Genomic DNA, 27772 nt, shown 5'->3' with positions numbered 1-27772 from the left:
GAAAGCCCATTGCAACCAGGAATAAAATGGGCGCTAGGACCCAGGGGACACCGGGAGGTGCAGATCTCTCTCTGTCTCTGTCTCTCTCTCTCCCCCTCTCCCTCTCATTGCGTGTCTTGGTGTGCCTCGCAGCAGGAGGCAGAGCAGGTAATCAGAGCTGGTTTGTAGGAGGGCTCGTGTGTGGTCTGGCAGGGCTCTGTGTGCCTCTCTCTGTCTCTGGCGCGTCTGAGAGCAACCTGGCTAGCGTCCAGGGAGGGAGGGCGAGAGCTATAGGGGCAGGACCAATCAGGGTGCAGCCAAGGTTGCTGTCCAACTTGGACAGCCAGACACGCTCCACCCCCCCCCCCAGGCTGTTTCACAAATATATAGAGGAACCATGGATAAGGTTATTCTGAAACCATTCCCAAGTTGTACAATACAGAATCACAGAATCATAGAGTTGGAAGGGGCCATACAGGCCATCTAGTCCAACCCCCTGCTCAACGCAGGATCAGCCCAAAGCATCCTAAAGCATCCAAGAAAAGTGTGTATCCAACCTTTGCTTGAAGACTGCCATACGATGTCATCAATTGCAGTTCCAATAGCAGTCCGTTAACTGTCTTAGATTAGTACACATAAAGCTCCAGCTTCATCTCCAGGGCTGGCCTGGAGATATATTATGGCCTCAATTTGCAACTCCACTAGTAGAGTAGTCTACAGTAAGCACAAGAGGTCTGTTGTGCAGGCATATTGGTCCCCTAATATAATAATGTACTGCAGTGAGCGCTGCTCATTTGCTGCTTCTGTCTCCATGAGGCTCCCTCCAGTTAGCGATGCCTTCTGCCCTCTACCCAGATATTGCTGCATAGGCCAAAAAGAAAAAAATACACAGGAAATACCTTTATTGAGGAATGCATTTCCTTCCATGTTCCCCGTGGCTATAGTGCAAGAACAGCAGGCCACAGCAGCCCAGCAGGAAGTCTTGCTGGGTTCTCAGCTATCAATACAGACAAGAATACGATTTAGTATTCAGAAATCTTATTTATTTGTTTATTTTAAAAAGCCACCGGCCAATTTCTGTCGTTGTTAGTTTATTTTGGAGAATGTATAATCCGTCTTTCTATTTGAAGAAAACCGAGAGCTTGAACTTAAAAACCAAACACCTTCGTGGCTTTGAATAGTCTGCAGGATGAGTTAAGGAACAGAAGTCAGATGGATATATAGTAAAGTAAAACCTTTAGCCTTGTATGAGCGTGGTAGGGGGAGGTCTTGGACAGTGATCCTTGCGATGAGATTTATTACTTTTTATCATATGGCATGTGTGTAGTATAGCCAGGGGATCCTAAGATTGTCTGGCTGCCAGGCAAGAGATGTTTGGAGTTGGCTTGCCATTGCCTGCCCCCACGCTGTGATCCTGGTATTTCTTGGAGGTTCCCCTTCCAAGTGCCAGGTTGGAGAACACCTTGAGTAGGGTTGTCAAAAGCAACACATGTTCCATTCCATTCCATTCCATTCCATTCCATTCCATTCCATTCCATTCATTCATTCATTCATTCATTCATTCATTCATTCATTCATTCATTCATTCGCTGCTCTCCCTTTTGGCTCAGGGTGGTTTACACTGAATTTTCGTAAAGCAAATACAATACAATAAACATCTTGACTCAAATACAAACATATCTAACAGTGAACTTGTATCAAACAGTTTATAGTTTAACAATCAATACTCAACAATCAGCCATTCAGTTTTTCTGCACTGTGGTTCCATTTTTTTGATGGTGCAGCTGGTGGGGGCTTCTGGTTAATGCCTGGTGGCTTGTTTATTTGTCTTGACCGAAAGCCTGGTAGAAGAGCTTTGGCAGGCCCTACAGGGTTGTTGTAGCTCAGGCAGGGCCCTGATGTTGCCTGGGAGCTCATTCCACCAGGTGGGGGCCAGGACTGAGAAAGCCATATCCTTCCCTTGAGGAAAGGAAGAGGAGAAGAAGAGCTGTTTTTTTTTTTATATCCTGCATGTCACTATCCAAAGGTCTCATTGCAGCTTACACTTTTCCCTTCCTTTCCCCACAGCAGACACCCTGTGATGTAGGTGTGGCTGAGAGAGCTCTGAGAACTGCTCTATCAGAACCATTCTGAGAACTGTGATTAGCCCAAGGTCGCCCAGCTGGGTGCCTGTGGAGAAAAAGTGGGGAATCAAGCCCTGTTCTCCAGACTAGCGTCCACTGCTCTTAACCACTACACCAGGGGTAGTCAAACTGCGGCCCTCCAGATGTCCATGGACTACAATTCCCAGGAGCCCCTGCCAGCGAATGCTGGCAGGGGCACCTGGGAATTGTAGTCCATGGACATCTGGAGGGCCGCAGTTTGACTACCCCTGCACTACACCCTCTGTTTCTCATCAGGGCAGAATATGCAGTTCTCCCCTTTCTCCTTACAAAAAAAAAAACAGGCGAGGTTGAGAGAATCACCCAGTGAGCTACTCACCTGAGCAGAGATTCGAATCCAGGTTTTCTAGCTCTTTTTTGACATTAATCACCACACAGGGAATCACTTTTAATATTCTAATGACATGCAGGCCTCCTATTCCCTTCCCCACCCTCATATTTGGCTGAGCCACTTCAGATGGGCTGTTTTTCGGCTCTGCTAGTTCTTGGTGCCTATCCCATTAAAAAGCTGCATTTTGCTAGGGTCATTTTTGGCTCGTGGTTTGGCAGGGCAGGCACACCATGCAGCAAAAAGGCTGGGTCCGGGTCGGATCAGTGCTGAATGGGACCCCCCCCCCTTTCCAGGAGTCCCCCAGCATTCTGCCCTGAATTCCCCGGTGGAAGGAAGGAAGGAGGAACCAGTATAGCAGCAGATGGATGTTTTGTTTTGCGAGTGGAGTTTTGATAGTGTTGTTCTTGTGTAAACACCCTCAGGGAACAGCAAAGCAAGAGGAGAGATCTGCAAATATTTTCAAGAAAAAAAAAGAAGATGGCAGATGGGTAATGTGGTTCTGGTGTGCAGATGTTCCTTCCCCAGTTAGAGTGGTACATACAAATGAGCCTTTAAAAATGTTACTCCGCACCACGTGGCTCAACTCTGCCTGGGGAAAGACTTTTGGGCAGCAGCCACGGGCGAAGAGGAACAATTTAGTCAGCTCTTGAACATTGTCAAGAGCAGAGTTTCTCTCCCCCCCCCCCCCCGCAAGTGCTAGCCACAACTGCCAGTTTTGATGCATCTTTTCTCTCCAGGGACAGACAGCCTCACCATGCCTAATGGCCTGATAGTGAACGGTAAACTTTCTATATATTGGAGGAGTAAAACCCATTTGGGGGAGCTCAGAGGTAGAGTTCATGCTTTGCAGGCAGGAGGCTCCCAATGCAGGTCAAGGCGCATCCCGAACAGCTACAGTGGTGGGCAAGACCAGCACCTAAGGAAGGAGAGGAGAAGAGCTGTTTCTTTTTGTACCCTGCTTTTTACCACCTAAAGTAGTCTCAAAGAAGTTTACAGTCACCTACCCCTCCTCTCCCCACAACAGACACCCTGTGAGGGAGGTAAGACTGAGAGAGCTCTGAGAGGACTGTGGCCCAAGGTCATACAGCTGGCTGCATGTGGAGAAGGAATGGGGAGTCCAACCTTGCTTTCCAGAATAACCATCACTGCTCTTAACCATTTCACCAAGCGTGTTCTCTGACTGGCAGTCCTAGTGGGCCAGGACTGGGCAAGATTGACCAGAAATGTACTTTGCATATATAAAGATATGTACATATACACACAAACACAAACACACATACAGATTGGTCTGCTTGGTCAGTTTAGCCTAAAGAGGAGACGACTGAGAGGGGATCTGATAACCATCTTCAAGTATTTAAAAGGCTGCCATATGGAGGATGGAGCAGAATTTTTCTCTCTTGCCCCGGAGGGACAGACCAGAACCAATGGGATGAAATTAATTCAAAAGAAATTCCATCTAAACATCCAGAAGAAGTTCCTGACAGTTAGAGTGGTTTCTCAGTGAAACAGGCTTCCTCGGAAGGTGTTGGGTTCTCCATCTTTGGAAATTTTTTAACAGAGGCTAGATAGCCACCTAACGGAGAGGCTGATTCTGTGAAGGCAAAGGGGTGGCAGGTTACAGTAAATGAGCGATTGGGAAGTGAGTGTCCTGCATAGTGCAGGGGGTTGGACTAGATGATCCACGAGGTCTCTTCCAACTCTATTACTCTATGATTTTATGATTCTAAGATATATATAAAGATATGGGTACATATAAAATGTATTTAAAAATATCTGAATGTGCTGCAGTGCTTGTGAAAGAGAACAAACAAAAAAACCTAGAAAAACATTTGAAAGATGAAAGACCGTGCCAAAAGCTCTGTTGGGATGAGAATTTTTTTTAATCACAGATTTTGTTTTGGCCCATGCTTTAGTGTTGCAGGCAGGAAGAGAAGATGTAAGAATCTGCAGGGGATGGAAAAAGGATCCTTCTTCTTTGTCTATAAAAGATTGTGGCTTATTGTTAGGAATGATGCAGCTTCCTTGCAGCAGATGTGCTAAATCTGTGGGAAATAATCCGGGTTCTCCACCCTTCTCTCAACTGTACAGTTCAGTAAATCAGCTATCAGTTTTCAGCATAACTACGAAGATATAGATCAGGCTTTTTCAACCAAGGTTACATGAAACTTTGGGGTTTCTAGACAGCCCTGGAAGAGTTTCCTGAATATATATTTAAAATAATCATATCAACCTCCCTCCTCTCCCGAAATGGTCAATGATGGGCCTGGAGGGTGTAGAGAGGGGAAGGGCCCTGGGTAGGCATGTACCCAGTTATATTTCTCAGCCATATTCTGTATGATGGCACCACTTCTGAGGTTTCTTGAAGCCTGAAGAATGTTTCAGGGGGTTTTTAATGGGTTGAGAAAAGTAGAGAAAGGCTGATATAGAGGCAGCAGCTGATTTTAAATAAAGTTGCTGGAAACACATTTCCCAGTTGCCTTCCCATGCTTTACAGGCATGGGTTTTTTTGCCCTGATTTGCCACTCTTGTGTGATTTTGCTTGCCCCAGATAGGTCTGTTAGGAGCCTTTGTTTTGCGCACTGTTTAACCACTGGAAAAGACAGCACTTTGTCTGCACCCTACACCTAGCTGGGGCAAGAGGGAGGCTGCATGAATTCACCCCACAAGGCTTTATCAGTCTGGGTCCTGATCAACTACAAGCAAGGTCATTCTGTTTTGGCTCATGGATCAAACTATATATGACCACGGTCTGCTTCTTGCCACATGTTCAGCTCCTGATAAATGCCAAGGGTTATTGTTGGTCTGATAAATGAGTGGGGGCAAATTAGACAAGAGATGGGTTGTAATAGAAATGCAAGTAGGGTCAGATTAGTGTGGTTCAGGAAAACCAGTGCATACTGGTTAACCCCTGGAAAAGATAGCACTTTGTTTGCATCCTATGTCTAGCTGGGGTGAGATTTCTTCTGTTGAAGAGATCGGAGAAAAAGTTAACAGGAGAGGGAGCCTGCTGTGCAAATGGAGAGAGGTTTCAGCAGGCCGGAGGAACAAAAAGTAAGAAAAAGTGAACGAGGAGTTGAAAGGGATAGCAGGTGCATGTATGTAGAGGAGAGAGAACAGGAAGGTGCAGAATGGAGAACAAAGATGGACTTTCTTTGCTCAGCTTATCTTAAAACCCTGCCGGGGAAATAATTATACTGTCACTCCTCTCTTCCTAACTGCTTTGCGATACAAACTGGCTTTGATCTTGGTCTCTATTTAGCTAACAATGACTGTTAATTTCCTTCCCTCTCTCCAGGGACCTCCTGGCTCTGCAGGACAACGTGGCCTTCCAGGTGAACCAGGCCCGAAGGTAAAAGATGTAAACTTCTCCCCCACCCTGTGTTGGATAGGGACAGAATGGTCACTTTTTTTGTTCCCCTGTGGCCTTCAGTTCTGTTTGGCCCAAGGTGGAGGAAGGGTGGAGCATTTGTAGGCAGCTTAGATGGGTCTCCAGAGTCAGATAGTTCTGGATACAGGTTGACCCCCTTCTAAACATGCATCAGCCATAGCAGAAGACGACATTCCTTTACATAGCCCTGCACTGAGGTCGCTGCTCTGTGCTGTCTTAGAAGTTAAATATATTCCTAACAGTTTCTTTCCAATGCTCAGACCAGTGGGTAGGCAGAGACCTTGGGCATCAGGCCCATTGAAGACTAGAAATCTGGGTAGGAGAACCTGGTCCCTCTTCCCTCATGCCTTTGAGTGACATGTTGCCTGGGCTGAGGGATAAACAACAGATTTAGGAGTCAAGTCACAGGATTCAGATGTAAACCTTAGCTTATATTTCATTCATTCATTCATTCATTCATTCAGAGATTTTTATACCGCCCCTCTCAAGCTGTGCCATCTTGGAGCAGTGTAAAACCAGTTAATAAGCAATCCTTATCCATGGTTCCTCTATATGTTTGTGAAACAGCCTGGGGAGTGGAATGTGTCTGGCTGTCCAAGCTGGAATAGGGCCAATCAGGGTGTAGCCAGCTTTGCTTTGCTGGCTGCACACTGATTGGCCCCTGCCCCTGCAGTAACTGTCCACCGACCCTGGACTCTAGCCTCCTTGCCCTGAGTGCCTGGAGCCAGCAGGGTAGAGGGTCCTGGGCATAGGGTCGTGGTGGAGCGCCTGCTAGGCTGGTCCTGCTAACGAGGGCCTCTTGGCCTGCTAAGCTGGTCATGCTAATGAGGATCTCCAGGCCTGCTAGGCAGGGACTGCTAATGAGAGCCTCCCGGCCTGCTGGCTGCCTGGTAAGGAGCTCTGTCCCGGGCCTGCTAACGAGCTGTTCAGCTCCCGCCCACCCCCCTTGATCCGGCTGTGAGCTGCGGCCCAAAGCTACCTTAAGCTGCCTGCCCGGGGCCAGGGGAGGGGACCTTTTCAAGGCCCGTTCTTAGGAACGGGCTTTGAAGCTAGTAAACAAATAAAAATACACAATAATACAGACGAAAATATATAAAACTATTAACAATAATATCACAATTGGGACACAAATCCACTCACTCCTCCCTGCCATTTTCTCCTCACGGTAGTTCAGTGAGGTAAATTCAGCGAAAAGTGCGTGACTGCCCCAAGGTTATCAAGCAAGCTTCCATGGTTTAGTGGAGATTCGAACCCAGGCCTGCCAGATCCTAGTCCAGAACCAATCACCACACTACACCATCCTGGTTGAATGGTATCAGTTTGCTGTTTCATGAGTAAGCCTGGAGGGGATCCTCAGGCTGGCCTTGCCTGTCTCTGTCCTCTTCTTCACAAGACCACCTAATTATCCATGTTTCCTTCTGTTGCAAACTGTTGTTCACCATTTACCTGAACCTGAAGGCTGTGTGTGATTTGCAGCCCTCAATGTACTATTTGATGCATGTTGGGAACTTTTGTAGATGAATATCTCCTCCCCCCCCCCAAACTCTTAAACCAGTCTTTCTCAACCATTCATGAAACCCTGGGATTTCTTGACAGCCCTAGAATGCTTTCCTGAATGGGTGGGAGTTAATTATTCTTTATATATATTTTATAAATTTTTCAAACATTTAACAGGTTATATGACCATACTAGCAGAAAACCCCTTTGTATCCCTGAATACAACAGGTGCTAGGCCACCCAACCCCTGCCCCTGGCAGGCCAGCCAAGTCCTGAAGAGGGTTTGGCGGGCTTTTTCAGGGTGGGGGGAGGCGCTATCCGTTCCTCCCCTCGCTGCCCCCAAAAGGTCCTCTTACGCCTCAGCAGGCTTTTTGGGGGGCGGCGGGGGAGATGCTGGCGGTCAGTCCCCCCCCCCGCCTCCTCCAAAGGAAGGAGGAGGAGGAGAAGGAGGAGGAGGAGGAGTCTCAAAGCAGCTTACAATTTCCTTCCCTTTCCTCTCCCCACAACAGACACCCTGTGAGGTAAGTGAGGCTGAGAGAGCCCTGAGATTACTGATATGGACAGCCAATCAGGAATCGGGCAGCTGGAACAGCCAACCTGATTGGTGGTTAGGCGGTGAGTCTCAGCTCCTCCCAGCACCCCTTACTGGCTTTATTAATGGCTACAGATAGTCATGTCGACCCACCAACCATTCCCAAAATGGCCAATGATGAGCCTGGAGGGGATGGGAAGAGGAGGGGCCCTGGGTAGGCGTGTACACAACTACGCTTTTCAACAAAATTCTGCATGACTTTTGGGTTTTCTTAAAGCCTGAAGACCATTTCAGGGGTTCCTCAGTGATAAAAAGTTGAGAAAGGCTGATTCCCTCCCCCCAGTAGACTGTTAGCATTTGTCTCTGAAGAGCTGCTATGGAGTGTATGTCAGATAACTTTTTGGGGGGATTAAATTATATTTCCTCTTTGGCTTCCCCCTAGCTCTGTGAACCTTGGCAAACCTTCTAACACATTGCTGCAGCTACTGTTTCCTTCGACCCCCAGTAGCTCTCTAAGGTTTCAGCCAGCTGGCAAACCTATTTAAACTTATCCAGGAAGAAAGCCTCACTGATTCCCTTCGATCCACCAGGTGTTCTCATGAGCAGGACTCACAGGAAGCAGGATTCTGTAGCGAGCAGGAAACGGATGGCTGTCTTCCCTAAAACAGGGGTAGTCAACCTGTGGTCCTCCAGATGTTCATGGACTACAATTCCCATGAGCCCCTGCCAGCATTTGCTCGTGGGAATTGTAGTCCATGAATTGTAGTCCATGAACTTCTGGAGGACCACAGGTTGACTACCCCTGCTGCAAAGGATTTATCTTGGCAGAATCCTCAGCCAGAAAATATTTCTCCCCTGGATATTGGAAAATTCCGCAGTGTGCTTCTTTGTGAAAAGATCCAAAATATGGGGGGAACATTATGCTTAAGAAATAGTGCACTAAAATTAATGTGGTCTATCAAGCTCCACCCCCAACATGCCAAGTTCTGCATTCAGTGCTTCAGGCTTGATTGGTCAGACAACCCTATTTTGTAAGCCTCTTAACATTTTTTCGGCGAAGCTGCCCTAAAAACTCTAATCTCTTTCTGCATTTTTATAGGGTGATATCGGACCGCTTGGGGTCCCTGGAGAACAAGGCCTCATTGGTCAAAGGGTAAGCAAAACACCATAGCATCAATTGCATAAACTTTAAGATGCTATTTACCATCCGGGTAAAGCCTCCTAAGGAATATTAAAAGCAGCCACTTTTTCATTGTTTGCAGCTTTTATGAAATTCTTTCTCAGTGTTCTTTTATGACTGAAAGTAAAATAAGGCATATATTTAGGTTGTGAGCAACTGAGCTCTTGGCCAAGCAGAATTTAGCCTGGTGATTCCTGGTGTGCAATCACAGTAGTAGAGTCCTGAATGAGGTAGTGAGCTTTCGAGTGCAAGTCATGATGGTCAGATAGTCCGAGGAAGAGTGCTTGCACTCGAAAGCTCACGCCTTGAATAAATCTTTGTTGCTTTTAAAAGTGCCACTGGACTCTGATTTTGTTTTAAATAGTGTAGTTTCATTTTAAGTGCTCATGTTGATAACATCTGCTCCTTTACTTGGTACCCTTGAGTAGTGGGTCTGAGGGCCAGTCCAAGGACTCCCGTTCAAATCCTGCAGCAAATAATGGAAGCCTGTGTGTTGCTTGTAGGGAGAACCAGGTCTGGAAGGTGACAGTGGCCCACTTGGACCGGATGGACTGAAGGTAAGCTACAGTGGTTTTCTTATTTTTACATCTCACTTCCTCCAACTCTTTCTTCTGGAAGGAACTGAAAATAGGAACTTGATGCTGACTCAGACCTCAGAGCCATTTAGCTCAGGAACTGATTGCTGGCAGCTCTCCAGAGATTCAGGTGCAACAGCCTCTCTCAACCTTTTGACCATTGAGAAACACCTGAAATGTTCTTCAGGCTTTGAGAAACCCCAGAAGTGGCACGATGGAGCAGAATATGGCTGGGAAGCAGAGCTGTGGACATGCCCACCCAGGGCCCCTCCCCTTCCCACCTCATCCAGGCCCATCATTGGACACTGGAGGGGGGGGGGTCAACATGACTATATGTGGTCATCTGAGGATAAATGTTTACTAGGTTGTTAAAAGCCTTAAGTAAAGATTCCTAATGCCTGCATCCTGATATCTTTTCAGTGACCCTGTGACCTTCTGTGTGCAAATCATACGCTCATTCCCTGTGCTGTGGATATACCCCCCCCCCCCCCGTGAGATGAAGGCTTCATATACCAGCTTAAACATTTAGTCCTGTTAATTTAGTATGGTCTACTAATCAGTGGTCCCCAACCTTTTTCGGCCCGGGGACCAGGAGGGGGAGAGGGAGGTGCGGGCGCACCGGTGGCTGCAAACACACAGGCGTGCCGCGTCTCCCTCCCCCCTACCGCGGTCTGGTACCGAGGGCTCCACGGCCCGGTACCGATCCGCAGCCCAGGGGTTGGGGAACACTGGTCTACTTCACCCATTCTTAACCTTTTTGGGGTCACAGCCCTTTTAGGAGCTCATCTCGGTTCCGGGGCCCTTGCAGTATGAGGGGCCGGACTAAAAAATGCCTACATTAAGAGTGAATTAACTATACCTTGTCTTATATGTATGCAACACAGATTTCTAGAACATACGATCAAGGGAAGCACATGCATTCATTTTTTTTTCTTGAATGCGTTCATTCAAGCATGCCCAAAGGAATGGATTACATGATTTCTTTTTCTTTCCCTTGACAAAGTTCAAACTTCCTAGCAATTAATGACGTCATACGTGACAAAAATGATACTTTGTCGGTTCAGTTACCAGGACTCCCCATAAGCACTTTGGGCTTCCCTTCTCACATTTTTCAGTCTGTGGCCCCCTTCATATGTGCTAAGATCACCAAGAAGCCATTCCACCACCCCCCCCAAGAGAATGGCTGGACTACTTTGCCAGAAGCTGTCAAAGATCTCTGGTGAGGAAAGTTCTTTCCTAAGAATGGCTGGCTATCTGTGAGAACTTTTAATTGGAGATACTAGGGCAGGGGTAGTCAAACTGCGGCCCTCCAGATGTCCATGGACTACAATTCCCAGGAGCTGGCAGGGGGCTCCTGGGAATTGTAGTCCATGGACATCTGGAGGGCCGCAGTTTGACTACCCCTGTACTAGGGAATGAACTTGGGCCCTTCTTCATGCAAAACAGGTACTGGGTTCTAGTGGTTCAGTGCCATCTAACGAAGAAGTTGCCACACACTGCTGGTCTTTTTAGAACAGTGTTTTTTTCTGTGTCTGTCAGCAGCTCTCTACCTGAGATCCTTTGGAGTGACCCTGGAATGTTCTGCACACAGGTGTTCAGCCTTTGAGCTATGGCCAAAGGACTTTGAGCCAAGTTGGGCCCCCTGAAATCTAACCATCTCTTTGTGTCCTTTATAAGAATCCTAGAGGAGATTCGCTCTGGGAGAAAATTTCCCAATCCCATATCCTCTTTCCTTTCTCTGTGATTCCATGCAGGCTCCTGTACCATCTCTCTTCAAAACCACTACTGGTTTTGAAATGACCACTACTGACGATGCATTTGTCGAGAAGATATTTTTTTCTCTCCGTCCTGACCCTACTGTGAATCCTTTTTGTTGGGTGACCCAGGGTCAGAAGTGCAAGAGAACTCTGTCTCTGTCTCTGTCTCTCTCTGTCTCTCTCTGTGCTTTCTTTCCACCGTCATTATATAAACCTGTGCTCCTTTCGTACCTTTTCATCTAATGGTCCTACTTCCTCTCTGGCTGGTTTCATCCTTCGGATGCGGATACATTTGAACGAGGTCTTTATGGGTTTTGTTTATATCTTCAAGGAGTTGCTTATCCCGTCCCTCCTTTGCTTTTTCTTGTTGCCAGGATATGTTTATGTTGTTGGACTCTGCTCCCTTCTTTGTTTTCTGCCTTGCAAGCAAAATGTTCTTAAAGGAAACATTTGTACTCCCTATAGACTCTTTTAAGCTTAGCCACGTCGGTGTCTTTTTGAGCTTGTGTGTTTGAGCTTGTGTGTAGCTTCCTAGTTCTGTGTGTCAGCATTTTGTCTCAGCCTAGGTGATCTTAAATAACCTCTTACTTTCAGACTGTCTTCTTCAGTCTGGAGATGGACAATTTTAGGAGGAGCTGCATACACACACACACCACCTTCCCTTTCTAGATGCCTCACCATCAGCCGATGAGACCTTTCCATTGATGCAATCAGAACCTCCTTCCATGGAGTACTTGTCACCCATCCCAGCACATTTGCAATGAAAAAGAAGAGCTGTTTTGTTATACCCTGCTTTTCACTAACCGAAGGAGTCCCAAAGCAGTTTATAAATGCCTTTCCCTTCCTCTCCCTATCATAGACTCTGTATGAGGTAGGTGGGGCTTAGTGATCTCTGGCAGAACTGCTCAGCAAGAATAGCTCTAAGAGAACTGTAACTAGCCCAAAGTCATCTAGCTCAGGGGTAGTCAACCTGTGGTCCTCCAGGTGTTCATGGACTACAATTCCCATGAGCCTTTGCCAGTGTTTGCTGGCAGTGGCTCATGGGAATTGTAGTCCATGAGCATCTGGAGGCCCACTGGTTGACTACCCCTGAGCCAGCTAGTTTCGTGTGGAGGAGGGGAATCAGACCCTTCCTCTCCCTACAGCAGACACCTTGTGAGGTAGATGGGGCTGAGGGAACTCAGAAAACTGTGACTGGCCCAAGGTCACCCAGCTGGCTCCATGTGGAGGAGTAGGGAATCAAACCCTTCCTCCCCCTACAACAGACACCCTATGAGGTAGGTGGGACTGAGGGAGCTCTGAGAGAACTGTGACTGGCCCATGGTCACCCAGCAGGCTGGATGTGGAAGCAAACCTGGTTCTCCAGATTAGAGTCTGCCGTTGCATCCTGCTGGCTTTCAGAGCAGCAAGAAAAATATACGAGTGTAACAGAAGAGTAAGGAAAAGAACAGTGAATTGGGAATTGTGCTAGCTCTGGGCTTCGTTTAATGGACCTAGGGAGTGATATCATAGCACACACAGTGCTGGTCCAAAGTCTTTCTCCAGCAGACCACTGCTGTCTATACCAGGGGTAGTCAAACTGCAGCCCTCCAGATGACCATGGACCACAATTCCCATGAGCCCCTGCCAGCAAATGCTGTATAGACAGTGCATTTTCACCTGTAAATCCCAGTGCTTTCCGCCCCTCAAAATCGGCCCCATCTCAGGATGCTTCTCATGGAAGTGCCAGCCAGCCCCTTAGACACTTAGACTACCCAAGGTCACCCAGCTGGTTCTCCAGGTTAAAATCTGCCACTCTTTACCACTGCAGCATGCTAGCTCTCAGTGAGTTTTCAGCCATCTCCACTTTCCAACCTGTCTAAACTAGAGTTTACCAGTGTGGAACAGTGGTTAATTTAGGAAAGCCTGGATCAAACCCCTGCTCATCCTGGTTGAACTCGAGCCAGTGACTTTTTCTTAGACTATTGTGAGGATAACACGGGCAAGAGAGGAACAAGTTACATGACCCATAGTAGAAGGAGGGTGGGAATAAAATATTAGAGAATAGGCAAGATCCACTGCCGTTTCATCCTGAGCTGCAAGATCTTCAGGTTTCTGAATGGGGAGTCCTATCAGAAAAGACCTGTTGAAATGAAAGAGTGAGAAGGGAATGCCATGTTCTGCCTCTAACATCAGTGGTTAGTTCCAGTGATCTGTTGATTTTGTGGCTTTTGGAGGATAACAAAGAATTCAGTGGCCCTTCCTTACATACTCAGGGAATTGCTGATCACCACTGTGGGATGGTAGGTTAATTCAGGCCAGGCTGGATTCTGAAGATTTTTGGTATTGGGGGAGTCATTTGGGCATGAAATTGGGGTCACTGTGGGTAGGCAGGTAATTGTGAGTTCCTGCATTGTGCAGGGGGTGGGACTAGATTACCCTGGAGGTCTCTTCCAACTCTGTGATTTTTATGATTCTGTGGCTTAATCCATTTTGCTTTTCTAGGGAGACAAAGGAGAACCAGGACCAGAAGGGGAAAAAGGAGAGAAGGGTCTAGAAGGCATAAAAGGAAAAGAAGGCCCTCCTGGATATCCCGGAGTCTCAGGTGTCCGAGTAAGTGGACAGAATGACCTTTCCCCTTCATTTTTGGTCTTTACTGTCTTGTGTGTACAATGAATCAATGAATCAATGAATCAATCTTTATTCTTATAATCACCCTTCCCATGAGGCTCAGGGCAGGTAACATTAATCAATCAAATATAGTCATTAAAATCACTTATCGCATTGAAAGCATTTTACAACTTTCCCAAAGATATCCGCCAGTTAGTTGAACATTAAGGAAGGTTTAGTTCTTTAAGTGGATGGAATTACCTTTGATGTTCCAGTAGATGCAGCTAGTGGTATCACAAATTGTTGAAGGCTTTCACAGCCAGAGACAACTGGTTGTTGTTGGTTTTTTGTAACCGTGGCTGGCATCTTGAGAGGTAGGACATGGCAAGATGGAAACAGAGAGATTTCCATCTTGCTGTGTTCTACCTCTGAAGATAACAGCCCCAGTTACTGGGAAACTTTCAGGGACTAAAACTACCGGACCACAACCACACAGCCCAGAAAATGCACAACTAGCAGTATAACCATCTGTATACTGACCTCACTTTATTCCTAGTATTTCATTCTGAAAAAAATGTAAGTTTCTAGCCTTTTTCATTGTAGCCATATAAGAGGAAAGGCATATCACTATAATGATAAAAGGAGCTTAAGGAAAACGAAAGTTGGGTGTGTTGAGAACCTGATATAGATGGCTACAGAGATATCAAACTGGGTGGGAGGGGCTGCTGCAGGGATGGGGCAGGGAGAATGTGTGCTGTATGTGTAGGGCCAGGAGTGTGAACGTTGCTGCCCGTACCATGTCACCCAATCACCCAATTTGGTACTATCTTAGTTAAGCCAGTTTGGGAAAGATCAGCGAAAATCTGATGCTGTGCGGAAGCAAGCAATAAAACACTTCCTAGGAGCATCAAACCAGGAGCAACGGAGCAGTGTCGGAAAAGGCCCTCTAGGATTATTCCATGGAAGGTCATGGGCAAATCTTGTTCGATTACATGCTATAGATCAGAGCCTTGGTTTCACTCAGCTGCTTGGAATCACATGACAGTCTCCTAGCAACACGTGTTCTTGGGTTGTCGTAGTGCTTGCTTGGAAATATGTGTTATATTTGCTGGGCAACCAAATTATTTCCCCCTAATCCAACGAGAATGTAATTTCTTTGGGATGTACATGAGGTACATACACACTTAATGCAAGTGTTCCGTGATTCTCTGAATGCACTGCACCAGTACAAGGATCGGGCATATTACTCAGTGTGCCAGAACACCTTTCCGTGGTGGGAGGGGGTAGTTGTTTTCTAAATGCACGTTTCTAGTTCTTAAGAATGCGGTTATAGCCTTGAGTTCAGTTTCTGTAAAGTTGGCAACCCAAGTAGTCACCTGGAAGCTACGCTCCCTCCTGCTGATGTTTTCAAGACATTAATTTGGACAAGATTAGGTAAGCACAGGAGGAAAGCTGTAGAGCAGTGGCTCTCAACCAACTTGAGGCCGCACCCAAAGGGGGTCGTAGGGTTGCGCGCTCTGGCCATTTCAGCGATCTCGGAAGCCCGAGGTGGCCAGTGCCATGGCATGGAAGGGAGGGGCAGTGCTGGCATGCCAGCCAGTGCCCGCACACAGGCACAGAGTTCTGCCCCTGTGTTCGAGAGCTGACTGGCGTGGCACTGGCGCCCCTCCACTCCACTGGCTGACTTGGGCTTCTGAGATCGTCAAAGCAGCTGGATCAAGCCCCCCAAGCGGTCACAACCTCCACATTGAGAACCACTGCTGTAGAGTAGGGTTAGTCATCCTGTGGTCCTCCAGATGTCCATGGACTACAATTCCCATGAGCCCCTGCCATGGACATCTGGAGGACCACAGGTTGACTACCCCTGCTGTAGAGGATTATGTACGGTGATGTGGATCCATCTTTACAGATCAGCAGAGATTCATTTAGAGCAGTCTTTCTGAACTTTTTTACTGTTGAGAAATCCCTGGAACATTTTTCGGGCTTCAAGAAACTCCAGATGCAAGGTTTAAGCTTTCATGTGCATGCACACGAAAGCTTATACTTGGAATGAAACTTTGTTGGTCTTAAAGATGCCACTGGACTCAAATGTTCTTTCCAGTTTTTTTCTGTTTGGTGAAAAATGTGTTTTTGTTATTTTTGTAGATTCAAGCGGGTAGCCGTGTTGGTTTGAAGCAATCAAGGGATGAGCTTTCATGTATCTGAGGCAGTGTGTGTGTCCATGAAAGCTCGTCCCTTGAACAAAACTTTGTTAGTCTTAAAGGTGCCACTGGACTCTAAATTTGGCCTGTTATTTCTGTAAGCCAGTTTGTGCTTTGAAGAAGAGGAATATATATATATACATATAGATAGGGGCAAGGTAACCCCATTTCTTCATCCATGTTTAAACAGTGGGGCAGCGGCTGCATGAAGAAGTTTGCCAACTGGCCGGAGCAGGCTGTCGAATGCCGATTGTTCTTTCTTGCCGAGTTCCTGCAGTTTGCATAATGTGTTCCTCTTTGTGCAAAATGAATATCAAACAGCAGAACTTTTACAGTTCCAGGAAATCAGTTCAGTAGTACCTTTAGGACCAACAAAGATTTATTCAAGGCGTGAGCTTTCGAGTGCAAGCACTCTTCGTCAGACTGAGAACTGACCATCCAGTAAAGTAAGGGCCATTTCGCACGGCTTAAAAATAGCACAATGGTTGCTAATTGAAAACGCTACTAATTTGGCATAACCCACGACGTCGTAGACAATCTGCAACACTCCTGAAACCGATCAGCAAAAAGTGCTTCGTTTTAGCGCTTTCAGGGGAATCCCAAAAAGTGGATTCACCCTCCGGAAAGCGATACACTCCTGCAACCAATCTGCAACAATAGCGATAAAGACCTGTGCGTTAACATTGTTGCGGTTTCTTCAAAGTCCCTCCTCCTGAGCCTGTCCTCCAAACTTCCGGCGAAGCGATCGCCATTTTTTTTTCCCAGAGCGAGTGGAGATCAACGCACCGGCGAGCCTCCGTTTAGCCAGTGAGGCTTCCCAGGCTGCAGTCCCTCCTCAGAGCTGTTTAGTCACTAAGCACAAGAAGCCCGCAGAAGCCCATTTGCTGATGTATTTTCCCTTTATTTTTCACACTGTTTCGGCTGAAAATCGCGCCCGTGAGGGGGGGGGAGGGGGGATTTTTTTTTTCCACTCGGAGGCAGCGTGGCCACGATCAAATGACAGCTCAAACAGAGGCTTCCCCGGCTTCAGTCCCTCCCCTTCAGTCACTAAGCACACACATTTCACACATTCCATTCAGCCGAAAATCGGGCCGTGAGAGGGGGGGGGGATTTTTTTTTTTTCACTCGGAGCCAGCGTGTTAACGATCAAATGATCAAACGACAGCTCAAACACCCCAGGCAGCTGGATGGGTCTCTCCATTGCAACGAATCTACCCAGATTCGTTACAATGGGTGTGTTTTTTTTTAAAAAAAAACCTTCCTTAAAGGGAAAGGGGCTGTTTGGGAGCATGCTAACGCCTGCCCATTGGCTGCTTGACGGCCAGGGGAGGGACGAGCTTGGCAATAGTGCTTCCTTTCTAGCGATTTCTGCCGAGACCGGAAGCCTGTGGGAAACGCTAAAAAACGCAACTGATTCCACTACAAAGCCAGGTATGCAAAACGACGAATTCCACTATTTTAAATGGCGATTTTTCATTCAGTGACCAATTTGCAACAAAGATCCCCGTGCGAAATGGCCCTAATTGTGGAGCTCATAGGTAATGAAATACAACATGCTCTGCAAACCAGAAAATCCCTATTTGTTCAGCAAGTTTAAGTTCTCCATTTTTAAGATTACTTTTGTCTTGTTAAGTAACCCAAAACCACTTCCACTTGTTAATTGCCCCAACATGTGAAAACAATCATTCTGTGGGCTCGATCTGTGCCTCACTAAACTGTGCCTCACAGGATTCTCTCTAATAGTTAAGCCAGGGGTAGTCAAACTGCGGCCCTCCAGATGTCCATGGACTACAATTCCCAGGAGCCCCTGCCAGCGTGGAAATCTGGAGGGCCGCACTTTGACTACCCCTGAGTTAAGCTGTCAGTCTTGAAAGCCATAACCTCAAGGTATCCTACAGCAAGATAGGAAGAGCTCTGGAATAATCTGAAAATAGGTTGAAAAATAAGCAGGGACCCACAGAGAAATTCACAGTAGAAGGGAAATCTCACTCCCATTCATTCCTCCTTTCCCCCCACAGCATTCTGACCCTACTTTTCTCACTGTTTTCACCTAAGGTTGCCAGTTCCAGAATGAGAAATACCTGGAGATTTTGGGGGTGAACTCTGAAGACATTTGGGGAGGGGAGGGACTTCAGTGGGGTATAATGCCAAAGAGCAGCCTTTCTCAGCATTTTTACTGTTGAAACATTCTTCAGGCTTAGAGAGACCCCAGAAGTGGCGTGATCCCACATAATATGGCTGGGAAGCAAAGCTGTGGATATGCCCACCTGTGGCCGCTCCTCTCCCCAGCCCCTCCAGACTCATCGTCAGCCATTTTGGGAGTGGGGGTGGGTCAACATGACTGTATACAGTCATATCACCCAATAATGTTTAATAATTTTAAAATATATTTAAAATTAGTTAACTCCCACCCATTCGGAAAACCCTTCCAGGGCTGTCAATAAACCCCAGGGTGTCATAAAACCCTGGTTGAGAAAGCCTGCCATAGGCCCATTATGCACGGAGTGGAAAGTCCACATTCGGGGTGGAATGGAGGCGGCTAAAATCATCAATTATGCACACCGCGGGCGGCAACCGGGCGCAGAGTCAGTGTATGCCTCCGAAAAATCCACGTTAGCGAGATGTGGAAGAAAGTGGAGCTTCCTGGGACCAGGGTGCAACCAGAAGTGGCTCCGGAGTATCTGTGTGCATAATCGGATACTCTGGGTTTTGCCGCTGTTGTGTTCCGTCCCGTGCGTAATCGGTTTGCTTCACTTCTTCCTCCTCCTCGTTCTCCATGCCACCGTTTCAGCGGCCGTGCATAATAGGCCATAGAGTCTAGCTTCCATAGCGGCGATTTTCTCCAGGTTAACCTCTCTCTGTTGCCTGGAAATCAGTTGTAATAGCAGGGGAGCTCCAGCTGCCATCTGGATGTTGGCTACCTTAGTCTCACCATCTCCCTCTGCTCATCCTGTTGCCTGTCATCCCCTGCACTTCTGCCGCCACTGCCTGGCTTGGCCGTGCCCCATCCTCCCTTGCTGCCTTTACTACTGATTGCATTCTATTTACCGATTTATGTTCTATTACTGCTTGCTTGAGCATCCTAATATGGCTCGAGAACCTGAATAAAATGAAGTTCAATAGGGACAAATGTAAAGTTCTGCATTTAGGTAGGAAAAACCAAATACACCAATATATACCAGGCGGAACGGCGGATTCAGACGTCGCCGTGCACAACCCTACTTGAGAGAGTACTCTGATGGGAAGGCAGACAATCGGTAGTAAAGGCAGTAAGCCTGACAGGATGGGGGGCTTAAGAGCACATGACAGCTCTCCTGTTTCTGTCCTTGTACCAGCAGAGAAACTTCTTGCATTGGATGTGTGGGTTTTGTGTGGAATGTGTTTCTCCCCATTCCAGTTCAACTGAGGACCATTTATTTGATTATTTACAAAGAGAATCATAGGCTCTCAAGCCTATGGATGGTTTTCCAACAATCAGTTCATGGAAGTAAAAAGGAGAAATAGCAGCATAGCTATCGTAGCTCATCTCTTCCAGCAGAATAGCCTCTTTCATCCAAAACATCACCATTTGGTTCCTGATGTTATAGACATGTGACCTTTTTTGGACGAGGTTGATAACATTGTCCTGTCCTATTTTGGTCCTTCATAATCTGCTCAATGGCGCCTTTACTATCCTCCCCAAGTCCTCACCCCAGCTATAGTTCTCTAGGGCGGGGGTAGTCAACCTGTGGTCCTCCAGATGTCCATGGACTACAATTTCCATGAGCCCCTGCCAGCAAATGCAGGGGAAATGCTGGCAGGGGCTCATGGGAATTGCAGTCCATGGACATCTGGAGGACCACAGGTTGGCTACCCCTGCTCTAGGGAATTGTCCAAAATATTCCTACTGAATTTACTCCTGGCTATGTACAATTGATCCTGTGTATTCAAACTGGGGGAACGTTTCCCTTATATCAGCGGTCCCCAAACCCTGGTCTGGGGACTGGGACAGGTCTGTGGATCAGTTGGTACCTGGCCGCGGCTCCTCCTCGTTCTCCTCCCCTGCTGCTGCCTCAGGGGCTGCCCTACCACTCTGTCACCGGCCGCAATGGCTGTGGCTCCCCCTCGGCATGGCACTGCACAGCTGCTGCTGGCAGTGCCCTCCAGCGGGCGGCAGGAAGTCAGGGGCACCAGCAGGAAAGCGAGGGGCTCAGGCGGCGGCAGCATCCCTCGGCAAAAGACTAACCCCCCCCCGGGCCTCAGTAAAATTGTCAAGCGTTGACCGGTGCCCGCTGATAAAAAGGATGGGGACCACTGTCTTATATGATGTGTCAGAGAGAAGAAGGCAAGCTGCATTCTTTGAATGAATTGACTGAGCTTTTTCACTCTGGGTTTTCATTTTAGGAGAGGAAAGCTGTTCCCAGCTGGTATTTGTTTGGAGATAGCAGGAGCTACAGTCTGAAATGAATCCTTATTTCTTGGCATTTTCTCTCATTTGACTCAGACTCAGAGGGCTCATTCTTTCCCTCCCTCCCTCCCTCCAGTGGGAGTAAATTCCTTGGGATTCTCCAGAGTAACACCAAACTTGTGGTTGGAGTAAAGGAAGTAGTTAATACCTCTTGTGGCGCAGGGTGGTAAGGCAGCCGACATGCTGTCTGAAGCTGTGACCATTAGGCCGGGAGTTCAATCCCTGCAGCCGGCTCAAGGTCGACTCAGCCTTCCATCCTTCTGAGGTCGGTAAAATGAGTACCCAGCTTGCTGCGGGGGGGTAAACGGTAATGACTGGGGAAGGCACTGGCAAACCACCCCGTATTGAGTCTGCCATGAAAACGCTAGAGGGCGTCACCCCAAGGGTCAGACATGACCCGGTGCTTGCACCGGGGATACCTTTACCTTTACCTTAAAGAAATACCCCCTACTAGAGTTGTGCTCTCCGACATGCTTTGGCTACTTCGGCGATCACTGAAGCCAGGCTTCAGTGATCGCCGAAGCACACCGGAGTGTACAACCCTACCCCCTACCCCTGATGATATTTCCAATCCTGTGAAGAAATGGAGTCAGCAATGCCATGTAGAAAATCTTTTCTTATATGGTTGTTTGATTCAGTGCATGGTAGCAAAACAACCCAGGATTTCCTTGATACTGGAATCTTTTCTGACCCCTTTCTGAGCTTTGAGACTGGGTGACATCCATTTGTTGTTGATTGGAACTCTGTGTAAATGAGTCAGCTGTATTTTGTGCTCTAAACAAATTAATAGATCTTGAATATTCAAACTTTTTTTCTGCTTAATCTCACACATGTTCGATCAGATTTGGTTTGCAGTGACAAGTGGGGTATAAAACAGCCAGGTCTTCTTCCTCCTCTTTTTTTCTTCTTCTTCTTGTTCTGCCTCCTCTTTTAGCTAGGTGGGTCATAGCCATTACATCTGATACACCAGTTGTATTCATTTGTTTTCCTGTATGTATGTCTTCAACCCTGTCTTCCAAACTGATCATTATTAAAATAGATTCAGGACTTCACAAGTCTTTGTGATAGATACAAGGATCGGCTTTTAGTAATTTGCTCCATGTGAGATCCCCCTTTAAGCTGAACCTAAGGCAAAATCCTTATAATGGCCTGCCTGTACCTTCAAAGCCTTTACGGCCTGGGACCAGCATGTTTCAGAAAGCATCTCTTCTCATATGAACCCCTGAGTCCTGAAGGGTTCTTGCTGGAGGACACCTTTGTGGACAGGGTGTCTTTGTGGACACCCTGAATTTATAGAATGGCCTCTCTCAAAATGTAAGAGAGGAACACTGTGAAATCAGATTGCCTTCCAGAGGTATTTTTTAAAAATAGGATTTAAAAAAATCCTCTTGAAGGCCAGTCTGATTGCACGGTCTTTGTTAGACAGCCGGAGAGACGTACTTTGGCTTTGATACTATTGTTTTAGCTTTTAATGATTATGGGTTTAATTGTTATAGAGTTTTATGGAATGAAAGTAATTTTTTTAAATGCTTAGAGATTGCAAAAACCAAACACCCCCCCCCCAAAATAACAGCCCAAGGCATAAGCATTTTCATGTAAATTAAAGGAACCACCTCTGGGATATAAACCATTGATAACCCCCCTCCCCCCAAGCCTTGGTTGATCTACATACCTCAGAACTTATTCCTTTGTCTGTATAGCTCCCCCTCCAAATCCGTTTCTTGTGATAGAATGTTGATCTCAACCATTCATGTGTTCATTTTAAGAGGATTGATTGATTGATTGATTGATTGATTGATTGATTGATTGATTGATTGATGGCATTTCTATACCACCCTCCCATAAGGCTCAAGGTGGTTTACATAAAACATCATAGAAATCTAGTGACAGTAACAAAACAGTGGTTCCAAAATTGAACATAACAGATTACAGCAAAATAATGCAATAGATTCACAGTGTGACAACAACCTTCAACTTTTAACATGAATCCGTGGGAGGTCAGCATGGCTCAGATCATGGAAGGCGTGTTTGGGTGACCAACAGATGTTGTTGAGTTGCCTGGCCTCTACCAATTGCCAGGTAGAGGAGCTCTCTTTTACATGCCCTTCGAAATTGTGGTAGTTCCACCAGGTGGGGACCTGCCGTGTTACTCTTGTGACCTGTGCCTCTATGGAGAAGGAGGCATCAAGGATCATATCCAAGTTTTTGGTGGAATGAGCTACTGACAGCTGCACTCCGTCCAGGTTGAGTAGATGAGAGAGAGAGAGAGAGAGAGAGAGAGAGAGAGATGAAATGTGTTTCTGATAAGTTTGAAACATTTACGTTTTCAAGTGCCCAGCCCTAATAATCCCTCTAATTTCCTGAATCCTTGCAGGCTGCCTTTTTGATCTGTGGTTATTAAGAGGAAAGCCTCATAAGAAATGCTGAAGAACAATAGGAAATTACTGGGTGTTGAGTGGGTCATCTGCCTGGTGGGTCACACCCACACCCCAAATTTCTTTATGTGACCTATCTGCATAGCAGAGCAGTGTAGGATAGGTAAGGTTATGGGGGTGGCTTGAATGCATTTCTTGGCTGAGTTTCCACCAGTCTTTCTGCATACGCTCTCAATCCTATTGATTTGTCCTCCAGCATATTTGGGGGTCTCTCTCTCTCTCTTTTGGATGCCAATCTGTGGTTTCCTGCCATATTTCAAAGGTGCCAGGTTCAGCATAGTGAGCCAGATTTTTTTTTATTATTATTATTTGCAATCCCTGTGAGATTGATTGATCAGAACTTTTTACCCAGACTTCCTTTCTGGAAACAGTGACTCAGATGGAAGTACAAGACAACTAATAATGCAGAGATAAAAATCTTCACAGAATGTGAGACCTGAACAGCACTTGTGATGTACCACCGACGTAATTTGCCACACAGCCTAATGTCAGAAAATAGCCTGCTTACATTGCATGAGGAATTGGGCCACAGGAGATGGGGGGGTGTAGCTGTTCTCACACATCGATTCTTTTAGAGCTCTCTCAGCCCCACCTCCCTCGCAGGGTTTCTTCCTCATTTCCCCTGACAAACCCAACAATGAGCCAGAGATGCTTCCAGAAAGGATGGAACCCAGGCTGGTGACCAGACAGAGAGCTGTACTAGTGGGCTTCCGTAGGAGGAGAGTCTGAAAGGTTCATAACAATAGCAATTCTTCAGGTATGCAGGTCCCAGGTAGTATTTGGCTTTAAAGGTGAATGCAATACCTTAAATTGGGCTCAGAAGCAAACAGAAGAAGAGCTGTTTTTTATACCCTTTTTTATACCCTACTCTTAGGAGTCCCAAGAGCTTCTTGTGGCGCAGAGTGGTAAGGCAGCAGACATGCAGTCTGAAGCTCTGCCCATGAGACTGGGAGTTCAATCCCAGCAGCCGGCTCAAGGTTGACTCAGCCTTCCATCCTTCCGAGGTCGGTAAAATGAGTACCCAGCTTGCTGGGGAATAAACGGTAATGACTGGGGAAGGCACTGGCAAACCACCCCGTATTGAGTCTGCCATGAAAACACTAGAGGGCGTCACCCCAAGGGTCAGACATGACCCGGTGCTTGCACAGGGGATACCTTTACCTTTACCTTTAGGAGTCCCAAAGCAGAGTACAAACACCTTTCCCTCTCCCCAAAACCGGCACCTGTGGGGCTGAGAGAGCATTGAAAGAACTGTTCTGCAAGAACAGCCCAAGGTCACCTAGTTAGCTGCTTGGGAAAAGTCAGGAATCCAACCCAGTTCTCCAGATTAGAAGCTGCCACTCTTCACCACTACACCATGCTGGCTGGCTCTCAAATAGGTCACCAGTGAAGCTGTTTCAGGACAGAAATAATGTGCTCCAAGTTCCTTGGTGCTCCTTTGGGACCCAAACCCATAAAGCGAGGGGAGAGACGCATTTAAGCAGCCAACTGGTTTCTGTGTCATCAATACCGCCTGCTTTAAAGTCACTTACTTTGAGGGGGTGACAGCCAAACAGAAGCCAAACTTAATACAGGACGAAGGCGTGGTAAAGACAAGCCCTGCTGAAAACTTCATCTCCTTGCTGCCAAAACATTATATAATCTCATTCTTTCATCTCTGCTTCGGCAGCTGTTCTGTTCTGTCCTGCTGATCTCATGGCCTGCAGCCAGCAGGCCGCATAAAGCAGATTCCCTCGGCTTCCGTGTTCCAAGCGCTGAAATGGAGATGAGTCATCTCATATCCCTGGGAAAATACCTAACGGCCCCCATTTTTTTTCACCATTATTTCGTACCAGTTATGAACGCAGATATCTAGGGGTCAGTGCAGGAGGTCAGATGGCCTTGGCACCAGTTAGCTCATTCCGCCACGTGTGTAAACTTGGAATGGGAAGTGGCAAACTTTTGGCACCATCACATAACCCCCAAAAGTTTCTTGCTTGGAAGCCCCCATCTGTTCGCAAGAGAGGGGTCACTTCTTGTTGTGAACTCCTCCCTCGCCATGCTTCTGCATTGCTGAAGGCCCACCACTGCCTTTTTATATTCAGGTGCTCTGGAATATCTTGTCCTCCTCTGAATTAAAAAAAAAACAGAGTCAATTTGGGCTTGGGGGTTGGGTGGGTTACAGATGTACTGGAACAACAGAACTGTACTAGACTACATCAGATGCTTATCAACCTTCCTGGATCCAGAGCATGAACTAACAGGCTGTAGTTTATAAAGGTTCTTAGTGTTCATGCGCATAGACATATGCATAGGCCTAGTAAGGTCACTATTAGGGTTGTGTGCGGCGGCATCCGAATCGGCCTTAGTCACTATGCCTCCTCTTTTGTTCAGCAATTTGAGAGCCAGCTTGATGTAGTGGTCTCCAGGCTGGAGAACCGGATTTGATCCCCCACTCCTCCTCCAGATACAGCCAGCTGGGTGACCTTGGGCCAGTCACAGTTCTCAGAGCTATCTCAGCCCCATCTACCTCACAGGGCGTCTGTCGTGGGGAAAAGAAGCCACTTTGAGACTCCTTTGGGTAGCAAAACACAGGGTACCAAAAAAACAGCTCTAATTTGTTCTGATGCAGAAATCTAGAGACTGGTGAAGGGATCTGAGCTCTGAAAAAGAACAGGCTTTGAAAATACCGCAGCCCAGGTAAGGTGCTAAAATTAAACAGGGTTGTGTCTGGTGAGCTCCCTACGGGGAGACCTCCTAGAAACCCTGTGGTTTAAAAGAGGAAACTGTGGTTTCACAAAAAGGAACTCAGAATCGACGTGAGAGGGTCGGTGAGAGCCGTGTGGTGCAGGGTAACCAGCCCAAGCTAGTCTCAGCAGTCACAGAGGCCTGGATCCAACCAACTTCCCACTCCGGAGAAAGGGAAGGCCCTGAATGACTGTGCTGGGGATTATCAGACCTGCAGGGAGAAAAACTGTGTAGGACAGGAAGTAGTAAGGAGAGGTTTAGGTGAGTTTGATTGAAACAGCTGGCTGGATCCAACCCATGCTTGAAGGCCAGCGTGAACACTTCTTGCTTCTAAGGCTCTGATCTATTCGAGGGATACTGAATGATAACGAAATTTTTCCTGTGTTCTCCCCAGGGACCGGAAGGAAAACCAGGCCGGCAAGGGGAAAAGGGCAAAACTGGCCCAAAGGTAGGGATCGTCCTACTATTCATGTTCTCTCGCTAATGCCGGTGTCAATCTCTACCCCCGACCCCCTGTTTTTGTATTATCTCTCGGCGTAGTTCCTCACCTGTATTTGGGGTGTGATGCTTGAGATTCTGAGATTCACCTGCTTACTCTCCATTAAAAAAAATCCAAACTCATTGAAAAAACGGGATGTCAAGGAGAAAGGCTGTAGCCAAGCCTTTGGACCCTGTTTTTTTAGATTCTTCCCAGTTTTACGGATTAGAGGCCACCACTCTTAACCCCTACACTAAAGTTCTGCAGGGCCTTCCAAATGGCACTCTTCCACCAGGCCTATGGTTGAGGCCAGGATGAAATGAAGAATTAAACTACTTTGGGTTGCTTCTCTATGCCCCCCCTTTCTCTTTCATCTCCCACATTGGTCTCTCCCCCCCCCTCCACACCTATGAAATCCCATCAAGCCTAATGAGTTGATTAAGAAGGCACAGGGGTGACAGAAGCATTAATCGGTGTAGAAATGAATTTTAAATGGTTTTATATTTGAAGATGATCCCTAACCCAGAGAGGTACGCTGACATGCTGATGATCCCTGGTCCCATAGAGGTGTGCTTGGCCTCAATCAGAGCCAGGGTCTTTTCAGCCCTGGCTCCAGCTTGGTGGAGTGAGGTGTCGGCTGAACTGTAAGCCCTCATAGAGCTTCCAAAGTTCCAGAGGGCTTGCAAGGTGGCACGCTTCCACCAGGCATTTGGTTGGGGCCCAGGACCACCATCACCACCAACCCGGGGACGTCATCCAGACTCCCACCACCCTCTATTCTGTGCCTGTAAGCATATTAATGGGAGCAATGATCACTGATACTGAGAGGTTTTAATGTATCTTAAATTTTAAATGTGTACTGGTTTTTAACCTATTGCTGTGAGTCACCTCGAGACCACTTGGAGAGGAGCAGCCTATAAATTAAAATATAAATAAATAATATTATGATGTGTTTTACACCGCCCTGAGCCCACTTGCGGACTAGAAATCGGAATATAAATAAATATTTTCTGGATGAACCGTTTGACTGCGTGTCCCACATTGGGTAGCCCAAGCGCTGGTCAAGTAACACTGAGAAGTCATCATGTCCCGACACTCATGTTTATAACTTGTTTTCAGGGCAGCAAAGGCAATCTGGGGCAACTTGGAGAAACTGGCCCACCTGGGAAGATGGGACCAGTAGGGACTCAAGGCCCAAAAGGATCCAGAGGTACCCTGGGAGCTATGGTGAGAATGTAGCGTCAGCTCTGAGTGCAATTCTGGGTCAGCATTCCAACGTCAAATGGGCAGGGGTGTGTCTTTTTGTCAGGAGGTCACAGCGGCCTGAAGGAGGGTGTTTGGCGGTGATTGCTCCCACGTTCTGGAACTTTTCTGCCACAAGCTGAGTGTTCTCTGAAGACAACAAAAGACCTGTTTCATTTGGCAAGCATTTGACAGTTCAAATGGGTCATGCAAGGATTCTGGCCTGAAGCAGTCATGATGTGGGAGATCCAG

The 27772-nt window shown here is 47.1% G+C and overlaps 1 protein-coding gene across 4 annotated transcripts in view; it reads left to right on the top strand.

Annotated features, from left to right (window-relative positions):
• COL27A1 (collagen type XXVII alpha 1 chain) overlaps positions 1 to 27772 on the top strand; it is a 356512-nt gene that overhangs the window by 276322 nt on the left and 52418 nt on the right. For all 4 annotated transcript variants that reach the window (XM_077305314.1, XM_077305312.1, XM_077305313.1 and 1 more), the window contains 6 exons: positions 5768 to 5821; positions 8989 to 9042; positions 9573 to 9626; positions 13886 to 13993; positions 26195 to 26248; positions 27398 to 27505. In XM_077305314.1, the coding sequence (XP_077161429.1) occupies positions 5768 to 5821; positions 8989 to 9042; positions 9573 to 9626; positions 13886 to 13993; positions 26195 to 26248; positions 27398 to 27505 (432 nt within the window). The remainder of the gene's footprint in view (positions 1 to 5767; positions 5822 to 8988; positions 9043 to 9572; positions 9627 to 13885; positions 13994 to 26194; positions 26249 to 27397; positions 27506 to 27772) is intronic.

This window comes from Paroedura picta, chromosome 12 (assembly GCF_049243985.1).
Source record: "Paroedura picta isolate Pp20150507F chromosome 12, Ppicta_v3.0, whole genome shotgun sequence".
In the NCBI taxonomy this organism is placed as follows: Eukaryota; Metazoa; Chordata; class Lepidosauria; order Squamata; family Gekkonidae; genus Paroedura; species Paroedura picta.
The sequence above is the reverse complement of the archived record's forward strand: the minus strand, read 5'-3'. Positions and strand labels throughout refer to the sequence as shown.